Source organism: Bubalus kerabau, chromosome 4 (genome assembly GCF_029407905.1).
Source record: "Bubalus kerabau isolate K-KA32 ecotype Philippines breed swamp buffalo chromosome 4, PCC_UOA_SB_1v2, whole genome shotgun sequence".
Lineage (NCBI taxonomy): Eukaryota > Metazoa > Chordata > Mammalia > Artiodactyla > Bovidae > Bubalus > Bubalus kerabau.
The window spans coordinates 112349948-112362747 of NC_073627.1; the positions used below are offsets into that span (position 1 = coordinate 112349948).

Consider the following 12800-nt stretch of genomic DNA (forward strand, 5'->3'; position numbering starts at 1 on the left):
TGGGACTTGAGGTTTTGCATTTTTAACTAGCTCCCAAAAGGGACCACATGAGTAGAAAGGATTACAACTTTTTCCCAGACCAAAGATTCTAAGTGGTGTGTCTTGTGTTTCTCAGTGGGCCAAAGGCAAGAAAGAACACTTTAGTATTTTACATAAAAATCAAAGAGAAGAATGGAGGAAAAACTGGAAAATTACTCAGGCCATAACAGGAAAGTGCAGTCATTAATAAGCTACTCAATTCTAACTACCTGATTCTTTTTCATCAGGACTAATTCTTATACAATGGAATCCATGATTAACTATATTATTTATGTTATCTATCAGCCCACCCCTGATTATCTAGAAGCTGATAAATAACACAAATACTAGGTGTCCCTGTCCCTTTATTGTTAGCCATTATTTTAGATTTATTTTGTCCTTCTCTTGGAGAATAAAAGATCTTTTAAAATGGAAGTATTTAAATGAATCAATCTATTACCTTTTGTCATGTTTTTGTTTAGCAGCTCAAGGAAACAGTTTAGGGATACGAGGGTAATTAAAACTAAGGGATAAAAGGATATTTTATGATTACATGGAGATTTCAATTTTTAAATTATATTCTTATACCCATAAAAATCATGTTATTCAGTAACCTCTCCTGGAACTGTATTAATAATATAACAGTTAATTCTTGTGCCAAAATCAGCAGCTTCAGGTTCATAAATGGTTGTACCCAGAGCAATTAATTCATTCCTGCTAAATGGTCATTGTGATTAGAAATTAGGAGCTATTTTGGTCATCAAGGTAAGTAATTTTGCCTGTCCACTTGTGAAGTCATTAATTGCTAAGGGGTCACCTTACAAATAACCAGAAATCTTCCTAACATGTATACTAAATTCTGTGACCTGGGCAGTACTCTGATGCAGTGATGCTTGCTCCCATTTACAGGTTTCCCTGGAGGAAGGCATGGCAACCCACTCCAATATTCTTGTCTGGAGAATCCCTATGAACAGAAGAGCCCGGGGGCTACAGTCCATGTGCCCCATGGACTGTGGGTTGTGCCCACAGTCCACAGTCAGACACAACTGAGCGACTAAGCACAATCATGTGCAGCAACACACTCAAGCATCAGATACCGGCACTGTAAGTCATCTGATCAGATTGAGACCCTCTCTTGTGAAATGAGGGTAATCCTGAACACCACACAGAACACTAAAGAGAAAATTGTGGGAAAGACCTGGAAGGAAAACCAACACATGGAAATTAGACTATAGGCACTCACAAATGACTTTTGCACCACATGACCTACATAACTTGCCTTTAATGTACCTTTCAAAGTAGACCTTTGTGAGTTATCTGGGGAATGACTGGTACAAGTTATAAAAAGTACCTATCCAGAGGGAAACTTCTACCTGTGTCTGTGGCCACCAATCTTATCCTTCTCCTTCATGCCTTTAGTTCCCTAATTTTAATTTCTAGAAATAAATTGAGCTCAAATCTGTTATCCACACCTGTACTAACATCATTAGTGTCCCCGCCTGACAGGAGACAGCCTGTGTGATGAGCTAATGAGATTAAGAAGAGTATCTTAAGAAAGCACTATGTAAAACAGAAGTTAGTTCTGTTTGAAATTGTACTACGTGATCTATTCCTAGGTGCTTTGGAAGCCAATGCATACAAGCGTGATTTTCACAAGAACACTTTGAATTCCAAACCACAAACTTACAAATGAAATTTTGTAAGTAAGTCTATAATAGCAAATTAGAGTTTTTGTTTTGTTTGAGTGGCAGAGGGCTTTGGTAACTAAAAATTTTGAGTTTTTGCTTTTTTCCAGTTGTTAAGTTTTTTTGCTTGTTTGTTTAGCAGGTGATTTCACTGCAGTGAAGCCACTCTTACCTGCTCCATCACTAGAAACGGTAACTATTCACTTGTCAAAGCAGAACTCAACTTTACTACGGCCTCACTGCATTAAACTGGGAGGGAAATCACAGAAGGGCCACAGATCAGACAGCATTCTTCTCTTCAAAACACCCAAGGTGGTGAAGGCTGAGTGGAGAAGCAGCCATCACTACTTAGAATATACTGGGGCTGTTTAATTAGAAATAATAATAATGTTTCTTTAGAATTCTGAACTTGACCCATTGTGGAGTAATTTGTCTCTGGTTTTAAACTGAATTTTTACTCACATTGTTTTGCCCAGCTTTTAAATGAAAAGGTAAAATAACTACAGGACAATAAATCTGGTTACACTTTAGGAAATGGTAAATGGCAAATCTTTCTAACCCTCACTGAGAGACCATCTTCAATTCTGAGAAATAATCAATTGGTATATTTCAGTAGTACTTTCTCTGAGTAATGGAACTACTACAGCTAAACCTATTTTAATAGTATTTTTAATGCCTTCCTTCTAAGCATGTAGTGGGAAATTTGCCCCATTTTCCTTCTATTGAGAACTGTGACAAGTATCTTTTCATTTTCTAATTCTCTGTAGCCCCATTTAAATGAGTAGTTTTAATTAAAGTTGTGGCCAAGGAGAATATGTTGCATCAGACTCCTGAGACATTTTTGCTGATATCAGCTTTCCAAGTCCATGGAGCCTTTGGTTTTTCACCAAGTGTTTAATGCTTACAGTAGTTTAATGTGCGAGCTGAACCACTAGAAAGAAAGATCCCTAGAAAGAAAATATTTGGAATGCAAATGTAAGGTGTCTCTGTTACACTGTTTTTGTTTGATTGACTCACAAAATATTGGGAGTGAAAATGCCATTGTAATTTATCCTATATTGCTTTTAGGATTCTTCAATATTAGATAACAGGTGCTCCGGGTGATTGATGCTGATAAGCCAAAACTAAAGGTTTAGAAATAATATAAAACTTCACTGAGCATATGACCTAGTTGCAGGGGGGTACTCTGCGAATTTTCTGCCAGAATTGCTTTTGTGTAAAATTTCCTAGAGCAAGATGGGTTTCTTGAGGAAGGTTAGTTCTTACTTCTCTATAGGTCTGTGATTAAGATCAGAAGTTTAAATGATACATTCTAGCTTTATTCCCAGTTTCTGAAAGGTTTTTCAAAGGTACTGCCAATAATCTCAATAGTCTAGAAATTTCAAGGTGGAAAATGGAAAGCAACAGAGCAATTACAAAACCCCTCAAAAACGACACCATGCTATACAAAGCTGCTTAGTTAGCTATAGTCCAGTGATGAGGCATTTTGTTTTGTACTGGGATTTATTTAATATATTTTGTGCATGTCAGTCGATGATTCTCATTTCAAATCTCCATAATGCAAAGAAAGACAATTTTAAGACAAGAAGATTTAATCCTAAAGCATTTTAAGAGTATAAGGTTGTAGATGTCATGCTGCGGACAGCATGCCCTTCCCCGGACACACAGCGAGTATTATATCTCCTCAATCTCACCTATCCCCTCTCACACCCTCACCTTAATGCTCAGAATAGAAAGACTGCATCCTGGCTGACTCAATACTTAGAGCTCTAAGTGTGAAATGAGGCATAGCAATAATTCTCTAAATTATATGAAAACTGTAATAAGGGGCTCAACTTGATCTAATAAGCAAAATGAATATCAAGGGAAAACCTGAAGAGAATTATGTAGGTGACTTGAGAAGTTTAAATACAAGTCCTTAATTAGGTTATACTTACCTGGGCCGTAAGTCAGCTCAGCATTAATTGGAAGAGATGATTAGTAAGCAAATAAGATTCTAATTAAGTCCAGCACTGCTTCCCTCTCTAAATAATTTAACAGCCTCAGCCCCAGATATGAAGAGTCTTTGAGAAAGGACCCAACGTCTGCTGTCAGACCATCTTATTATTGCTAAGTCAGTTTTAAAAAGTTGCCTGGAACCTAGTCTAGTAAGAAAATGCCTAAACCAGGGCTTCAGTATCTTAGAACCTTCTTTTGTCCCCAAGTTCTGATTTTATGAGGCATCTGAATGAACTGCTAGGTCATTTAATCCCCAGGAATGGATGTTTGGGGCATGCAGTTTGGTAGGATGTGGCTTCGTGTAGAGAAGAGAGGAATGCAACTCCTTCACTCACCGTCAGCTTTGCACAAGACTTCTTTCTGTGCCACAGTTTCTCTCTCCATAAAGTAAGAGAGATACTGGTTTCACTGCTATTTCACTGGGGTTTGTCAAGCCTGAGAATTAGGGACAGAACACCAAAAGTACTGGGAAGGTCTTAGATAATAGTTCCATTAACCTAGGATATAATTTTATGAAGAACTCTTTGTGCTCACAGCTTTTGAGTTCAGTTAACCTCAACAAATACTAGTGATCTTATAATTCTACTAAAAAGTTTTCAAAACCCTTAGAAAGGAACTGGCTTCCCTTTTGGCTCAGGTGGTAAAGAATCCACCTGCAATGCAGGAGACCTGGGTTTGATCCCTGGATTGGGAAGATCCCCTGCAGAAGAGAAGGGCTAGCCACTCCAGTATTCTTGCCTGGAGAATTCCATGGACTGTATAGTCCATGAGGTCTCAAAGACTTGGACATGACTGAGAGACTTTCACTTCATTTCTTCACAGAAAGGAACTAGTAACATATAGTAACTAGCTTCTTTTCAAAACATCTACTATAGTCTGTACCAGGCATACAAGACAGAGAAGAAAAAGATTTGACAAAGAGTCCTAAGGATCTTTAGTTCAAAAACTAGCTTTGTCAAATAACTGGGTGACTCTCAGAAAATAATTTAACTTCTTTGGGCTCAAGTTGCCTATCTGTAAAATAGGTAAAGAGATTGGTATCATTTAGTATTTTTAAGGTTGGCTGAACAGTAGAATAACTGAGCTAACTTTTAAAACACTTTGGATGTCCAGGTTCTTCCCCAGACCTCTGGGAATGATTCTGGGCATGGGCATTGGTAGTGGCCCCACAGGTTATTCTGAGCCTCCAAGTAGAGAACCACTGCATTGATCTCTCATTGTCTTTGGTGATCAAAGTTCTGTGACATCATGGTGTGCTGTCTATGTAGTGACACAGATACAAATGTGAGATGTAGTTTTCACATAGCCCACCACATTTTAATAATGAGTCCCTTTACTTCAACTGAATCTTCCACCAAACTATGGCACATTCTGCCTCATGCTGTGTCCAGACCACATTGGCATTTTGACCCAAGTGCGTCAATTTGGGTTGTCTTGAGGGGAAAAGTTAACGTTATATCTTATTTATTTTTTTTTAATTAATGAAGGTCAAAGTTAACCTGCCCTCTAGAATTTTTTGACCACTTTGTTAAGAATCATTTCAACTTTCAAACGTTCTTGTTAGGAGAAGGGGACCAGAGACATATTAAGTTAGTTGGCCTGTTTCACTTCAATCTTGGTGAATAATTTAACCATGCCTCCCCCATCTAAGGATTGGCACTCTTAGACAGTAGGTGCTGATTTTTCCCTTTGACAAACTGCATGTCAGTTTGCTGGAGAGAACAAGTGGTAAAGAAGGCACATGCCTGTGTGCTCAGTCACTCAGTCTTTCTGACTCTTTGGGACCCCATGGACTATAGCCCACCAGGCTCCTCTGTCCATGGGGCTTCCCAGGCAAGAATATTGGAGTGGATTGCCATTCCCTTCTCCAGGGGATCTTCTAGACCCAGGGATTAAACTTGTGTCTCCTGCATTTCCTGCATTCGTAGGCAGATTCTTTACCATTGAGCCACCTGGGAAGCCCATTAAAGATGGCACAGGGTGGCAAAAAATGACTGTCCTGCCTGATAAAACAGGTCATCTGTCCTGTGGATAACTCCACCCCTTTTTCCAGACAGGAGAATCAGAATAATTCAAGGCAAGGGCAAGGGCAAGGGCAAGGTGCGGCATGTGGTCTGTAGTATTTCAGGGCAAGGTAAAGACGTAGCTATCCCTGCCTCGGCTGGCAGTACTTTGGTGGGTTTTGTGAACAACTTCATGGGAAGTCTCACCCCCACTGGATACTGAGCACTTCCCAGGGAGGAAATGGTAATCCATTGTTGGTTTGCCTAATCCACTGAGGTTTGGGGCTGTCAGTCATGGGGAAGGAGTACTGATTTCCTTATCCCTGCTGAATGCCTTCACTTTCATTTTATACTGGATCCCACAAATCACGTAGCTGACCTTGCCTAACCCGACTGCCAAGATACAACTCTGAGTTTGATAGAACTATGTGAGGCCATGGGAAGAACTGTAAAAGTTCAATGTCCTTATGTGTTCACTCTCCTGGAACAGAGTGAAAGATCTAGCTGCCTCTTAAAGTTTTTCCTCTATTCTTAAGTATCACATTATACACATATCATATATTAGCTGTGGGACATGGGGCAAATTATTTACATTTCTGTACTTTAAAATGTTATTTTGTCATATAGGAAAAATAATACTAATGTCATAAACATGAAATATATAAATAAATATAAATACTTGGCATAGCACTGGGCACAAGGTAGATGTTTAATCAATTTTAGTTGAATAACAAATTCATTATTTTTTATACACCCTGAAAATCATTGCAAAAGTATTTTGATTAATACTTTGAAGGATACACGTTTACAGTAAATATATTTGGAGTATCAATCTCCAGGTTCTTAGAAATTTTAAATTCACTAAAAACTCTTCAGTAGGGGAAAATTTTTAGGTAGAAGAAAAACTGTATGATGAGAAGGAATCCTTATTGCCAAATTTAGACTTAAATTGAAGAAAGTAGGGAAAATCACTAGACCATTTAGGTATGACCCTAACCTTACAATTCTACAGTGGAAGTGACAAATAGATTCAAGGGATTAGATCTGATTGACAGAGTGCCTGAAGAACTATGGATGGCAGTGCGTGACATTGTACAGGAGGCAGTGATCAAGACCATCCCCAAGAAAAAGAAATGCAAAAAGACAAAAGGGATGTCTGAGGAGGCCTTTCAAATAACTGAGAAAAGAAGAGAAGAGAAAGGCAAAGGAGAAAAGGAAAGATATACACATTTGAATGCAGAGTTCCAAAGAATAGCAAGGAGAGATAAGAAATCCTTCCTCAGTCATCAGTGCAAAGAAACAGATGAAAACAATAGAATGGGAAAAACTAGAGATCTCTTTAAGAAAATTAGAGATACCAAGGGAACATTTCATGCAAAGATGGGTTCAACAAAGGACAGGAATAGTATGGACCTAACAGAAGCAGAAGGTATTAAGAAGGGGTGGCAAGAATACACAGAAGAACTGTGCAAAAAAGATCTTCATGACCCAGATAATCATGATGCTGTGATCAGTCACTTAGAGCCAGACATCCTGGAATGTGAAGTCAAGTGGGCCTTAGGAAGCATCACTATGAACAAAGCTAGTGGAAGTGATGGAATTCCAGTTGAGCTATTTCAAATCCTAAAAGATGATGCTGTGAACATGCTGCACTCAATATGTTAGCAAATTTGGAAAACTCAGCAGTGGCCACAGGACTGGAAAAGGTCAGTTTTCATTCCAATCCCAAAGAAAGGCAATGCCAAAGAATCCTCAAACTACTGCACAATTGCATTCATCTTACATGCTAGCAAAGTAATGCTCAAAATTCTCCAAGCCAGGCTTCAACAGTACATGAAGCATGAACTTCCAGATGTTCAAGCTGGATTTAGAAAAGGCAGAGGAACAGGAGTTCAAATTGTCAACATCCACTGGATCATCGAAAAAGTGAGAGAGTTCCAGAAAAACATCTATTTCTGCTTTATTGACTATGCCAAAGCCTTTGACTGGGTGGACCACAACAAACTGTGGAAAATTCTGAAAGAGATGGGAATACCAAACCACCTGACCTTCTTCCTGAGAAATCTGTATGCAGGTCAGGAAGCAACAGTTAGAACTGGACATGGAACAACAGACTGGTTCCAAATCGGGAAAGGAGTACGTCAAGGCTGTACATTGTTACCCTGCTGTTTTAACTTATATGCAGAGTCCATCATGAGAAACGCTGGGCTGGAAGAACCACAAGCTGGAATCAGGATTGCCAGGAAAAATACCAATAACCTCAGATATGCAGATGACCCCACCCTTATGGCAGAAAGTGAAGAAGAACTAAAGAGCCTCTTGATGAAAGTGAAAGAGGAGAGTGGAAAAGTTGGCTTAAAGCTCAACATTCAGAAAACAAAGATCATGGCATCTGGTTCCATCAACTTCATGGCAAAAAGATGGTGAAACAATGGAAACAGAGACTTTATTTTCGGGGTCTCCAAAATCACTGGAGATGGTGATTGCAGCCATGAAATTAAAAGACGCTTGCTCCTTGGAAGAAAAGTTATGACCAACCTAGACAGCATATTAAAAAGTTGAGACTTCACTTTGCCAACAAAGGTCCATCTAGTCAAAGCTACTGTTTTTCCAGTAGTCATGTATAGATGTGAGAGTTGGACTATAAAGAAAGCTGAGCGGCGAAGAATTGATCCTTTGGAACTGGGTGTTGGAGAAGACTCTTGAGAGTCCTTTGGACAGCAAGGAGATCCAACCAGTCCATCCTAAAGGGAATCAGTCCTGAATATTCATTGGAAGTACTGATGCTGAAACTGAAACTTTAATACTTTGGCCACCCAATGTGAAGAACTGACTCATTGGAAAAGACCCTGATGCTGAGAAAGATTGAATGCGGGAGGAGAAGGGGATGACAGAGGATGAGATGGTTGGATGGCATGACTGACTCAGTGGACATTAGTTTGAGTAAATTCAGGGAGTTGGTGATGAACACAGAGGCCTGGCCTGCTACAGTCCATGGGGTTGCAATGATTTGGACATAACTGAGTGACTGAACTGAACTGAACTAAGAAGGAATCTTGGCTTTGTCCATTATAAGAGGCACAAACACCACACCCATAGTAACTGTCTAATTGTTGAGGTCTACAATGAATAAAGTAGAGAGGATGCCGGGTAAGAGTTCATTTTCTGCTTTGCTAGAATAAGCAGATGTAGGAGGTTGATGTAATGTGGAAGTCAAATTGTATAATTCGGTGGTTTATAAGCCACATGTCTTCAGTCACTAGCAGGTGTCCGCAGTGCTAGCCTTCAATCTGTGACTGTCACTAATGCCATCTTATGTAGCCTAGAACTTCGGTGGAAATATGGAGCACATCTTTGGATTCCCAGGAAATAAAGGTAGCTCCTTCATTGCTTCATAACTATGATTTTCATAAATATATTGAGCACTGGCTGTATACCAGGTAATTTTATATTCTTTCTAATCCTTGTAAGAGTTAGTTGCTCAGTCATGTCTGACTCTTTGTGACCCCATAGATTGTAGTCAGGCTCCTCTGTCCATGGAATTCTCTAGGCAAGAATACTGGAATAGGTAGCCATTCCCTTCTCCAGGGGATCTTCCCGACCCAGGGATTGAACCCAGGTCTCCTGCATTGCAGGCAGGTTCTTTACTGTCTGAAGCCACCAAAGATCCCATAAGGCAATTATGTTCACTTCGTAAATAAGAAATCTTGAGGTTCAGCTAAGTCAGTTGGTTTAACCAAGATTTTCCGACCAGCTAGAGAGATTGAGTGTATAAATACAGTTCTATAAAACTTGAAGATTATGCATCTTATTTTAACTGACTGCAAAGCCCCTCTCGTAACTAAAATAAGTGAAAGCTTGTTGGAAGTAATAACATAGCAAATACTAATTTAGCTTTAACATCAGGTACTGTTCTAAGTACTTAATACATATTGACCCATTTAATCCTTGCTATAGCCTTATTTAGTAGGAATTACCATCTTCATTTTGCAGATGAGGAAACTGAGGTACTGCGAAGTTAAATAAACTGAGCCAGATTATGAACCAGTAAGTGACAGACCAGCTTATAAACAAAGCCATGTGGCTTTGCATTCTGGGCATAACAACTAGGTAAAAGAATTGGAACTTCTTTAATTATTAATATTTTAAAGGGTTATCTGAAAAAGTATGGTTTGATTTTCTATAGTAATTTGCCAAGATATGTACCCAAATGTATATCCTGCTAAACATTAATCAAAATATTTCAAAAAAGTTTGAGAGCCTGAAGCAAATAATAATAATGAATAGTAGTAAAAACAGCTGTTGAAATTAATTTTACATCTATAATGTGCCCTGACACTGTGCCAGATGACTTACATATGTCATCTCATTTAACATTTATAATAATAGTTTTATTATTTCTAGATAACAGAATAAATTACTGAGGCCCAGAGAATTCCCTGGTGGCTCAGTCAGTAAAGAATCTGCCTGCAATGCAGGAGACCTAATTCAATCCATGGGTCAGGAAGATCCCCTCAAGGAAAAAAAGGCAGCCCACTCCAGTATTCTTGCCTGGGAAATTCCATGGACAGAGGAGCCTGGTGGGCTACCGTCCTTGGAGTCGCAAAGAGTCGGACACATTTGAGTGATTAAACCATTTGAGAATTTAATTAATGTTTCTCATGGCACATAGTAAATATATGATGTGTCTAGGATAGACTTTGCCTTCAGAGCCCACATTCTTCATTACCAAACTAGTACTCCATTCTTTCATAATTTTTAGTGGTGGAAAACTTTATCTTCTGAGAACTGACTTGAGTTTTAAAAACCAGCACGAGTCATTTGTGACTAAGTCATTTGTTTTTTGAATTTCAGGGACTTGAGATTAAGAACTGACTTATTGGAAAAGACCCTGATGCTGGGAAGGATTGAGGGCAGAAGGAGAAGGGGACAACAGAGGATGAGATGGTTGGATGGCATCACCAACCCGATGGACATGAGTTTGAGTAAGCTCTGGGAGTTGGTGATGGATAGCGAAGCCTAGAGTGCTGCAGTCCATGGGGTTACAAGGAGTCAGACATGACTGAGTGACTGAACTGAACTGAACTGAGATTAACTTCTGATCAAAAACACCATTTGACGAAAATACAGGGTGCTTTTCTGTTGTGATCGATAAATTGTCTGAAATCAGTCCCCTAAACACATTTTGTGCACTGGTAGCAACATGGTAATTACAATATCCCCAGGTGATGACTTTGGAGGAATGCTCTTCTTACAGCAAATTTATGCTCTATGCTTGACAGACACTGCATGTTAATGAAGGAAATAATGGCTAGAAGCTTACCATATGCCTCTGGGCTTGTGTCATGTTGCTTACAGGCATCATTCAAGCATCTACGTAGTCACTGGGTATACTACTCTATAATGGTTGTTGACCACTAAACCACTTCATCATCTGCAGCACTTTTCTTACAGGGCGAACTTGCATGACTTTTAATTAATGCATGGTTCCAGAGGATCCACACCATATGTGATTCAACTCCATACTCTGAATGAAGACTAAGCTGAGTTGGTAACTCTTATGACCTTTTGAGGGAACATGTATCCCTTAAGTGGATGAGGAAGTTACCAAATCTCCATATCCCTTGATTCTGTCTAGGTCAAGACTACCTAATCCTTTCTTTGTTTTCCCAGGTCTTGGTGGAGGTTGCACATAGCATCCTCCTTTCCAATATATTGTTCAGAATTAAATTTCTTAGGAAAGAACTGTGAGAATAGCTTGGTCAGCCATTCTTGGTGAAGAAAATACTGCAGTAGTGGATGTGGAGTGGAGGAGTGGATGGGGGAAAGCAGAGAGGGAGAAGAAAGAGATAAAAGAAGTGGCTTTATTGCACATTTATAGACTGTAACTGGTGTGAACCGACTTCCCCTGCATTTTGCAATATGCTTCTTTAAGCAAAATTTCCTCTCCAAACTCAGAAAACTCTGGCATGCCTGAGAACAGTCACCTCCAACTGCTCTACCCTCAACTAACTAACTGTCTCTCTCAACAGTTAGAAGCAAGCTTGTTGGAAAATAGTGTTTCTAGAGCTTCCAAAAACACAGTAGACTTTTTTTCTTGGCAAAATCTGTCAGCAAAGTAGGGAGGAGTCCATGATGAAAGTTATAATTTAGACGTGACAACTCTTAAAAGTAAAATTTGTGTATTTCTAAATGCCTCCTTTCCAAAAAAAAAAAAGCTTTTCATATGGAGCTATTCTATTGAGAACATTATTGAATGCAGCTGCTTGAAGAAAAAGCACTTAATTTGGATGGCAAGATCTCTGTTAGAACAGTGAAGGAAATAGTCTGGGATGATCATTTCTCCCTTAAATTGAGAGAAATGCTAATTACCAGTAAAATGAAATGGAGACCTAAGGGTAAGATTTTTTTTTTTTTTAACCAAAGGAGTTAGAAAAATGTCTCAATAGATGAAAGCCAGAAAATAAAATAACAAACAGTGAATAATGATAGAAAGCTACTTGCTATTATTATTAAAAACAATAGTCACCAGGTCTGATCTCATACTAATTATTCTAAAAATCCTGAAAGTAAGGTCTTCTTTCCCCCATTCGATAGAGGAAGAGCAGAGATGGATAGCAGAAACATAATTAGAGCTGGTCACCCAGCAAGGAACTGGCAAAGTTGAGATTTAGCCCAAAGACTAAATTTCCAGCTTTTCACCACTCCTCTGAAGGACTTGAAAGAGAACTTGAGAAGTGAATTACAGTGTTCTGATTACCATGGCTTTGTTGGAATGGCCACCTCCTTGGAACTCGATGGTCCCAAAAGCATCGGTGGGGCTGAGTTGAGTGTGCTTGCTGATGGACCACTTCTCAGACTGGATGTCATTTCGAGAGAGGCGACTTTCATTTTTCTCATTCTGAAGAACCGAGATACTGGGAGTGAGGCCAACATGCTGGCCTATTAGACGCCCACAGCAACACCTATAACGTAAGAGGTCAAAGTGAACCCCTTGTATTAGTGGCAACTGGAATATACACTTAAGGCAATCTGCTGGAGAAATCTACAAACTGTAGCAAGCCAGCAAGTCAGTTTTCAGGTGGAAACCATATGT

General features: G+C 39.2%; 1 protein-coding gene across 1 annotated transcript in view; it reads right to left on the reverse strand.

Moving 5' to 3' along the window:
• TRPM3 (transient receptor potential cation channel subfamily M member 3) overlaps positions 1-12598 on the reverse strand; it is a 299435-nt gene extending 286837 nt beyond the window's left edge. Inside the window, exon 1 of the mRNA XM_055578293.1 lies at positions 12465-12598. Within this exon, the coding sequence (XP_055434268.1) occupies positions 12465-12467 (3 nt within the window). The 5' untranslated portion in view covers positions 12468-12598. The remainder of the gene's footprint in view (positions 1-12464) is intronic.
• Positions 12599-12800: the final 202 nt, after the last annotated feature.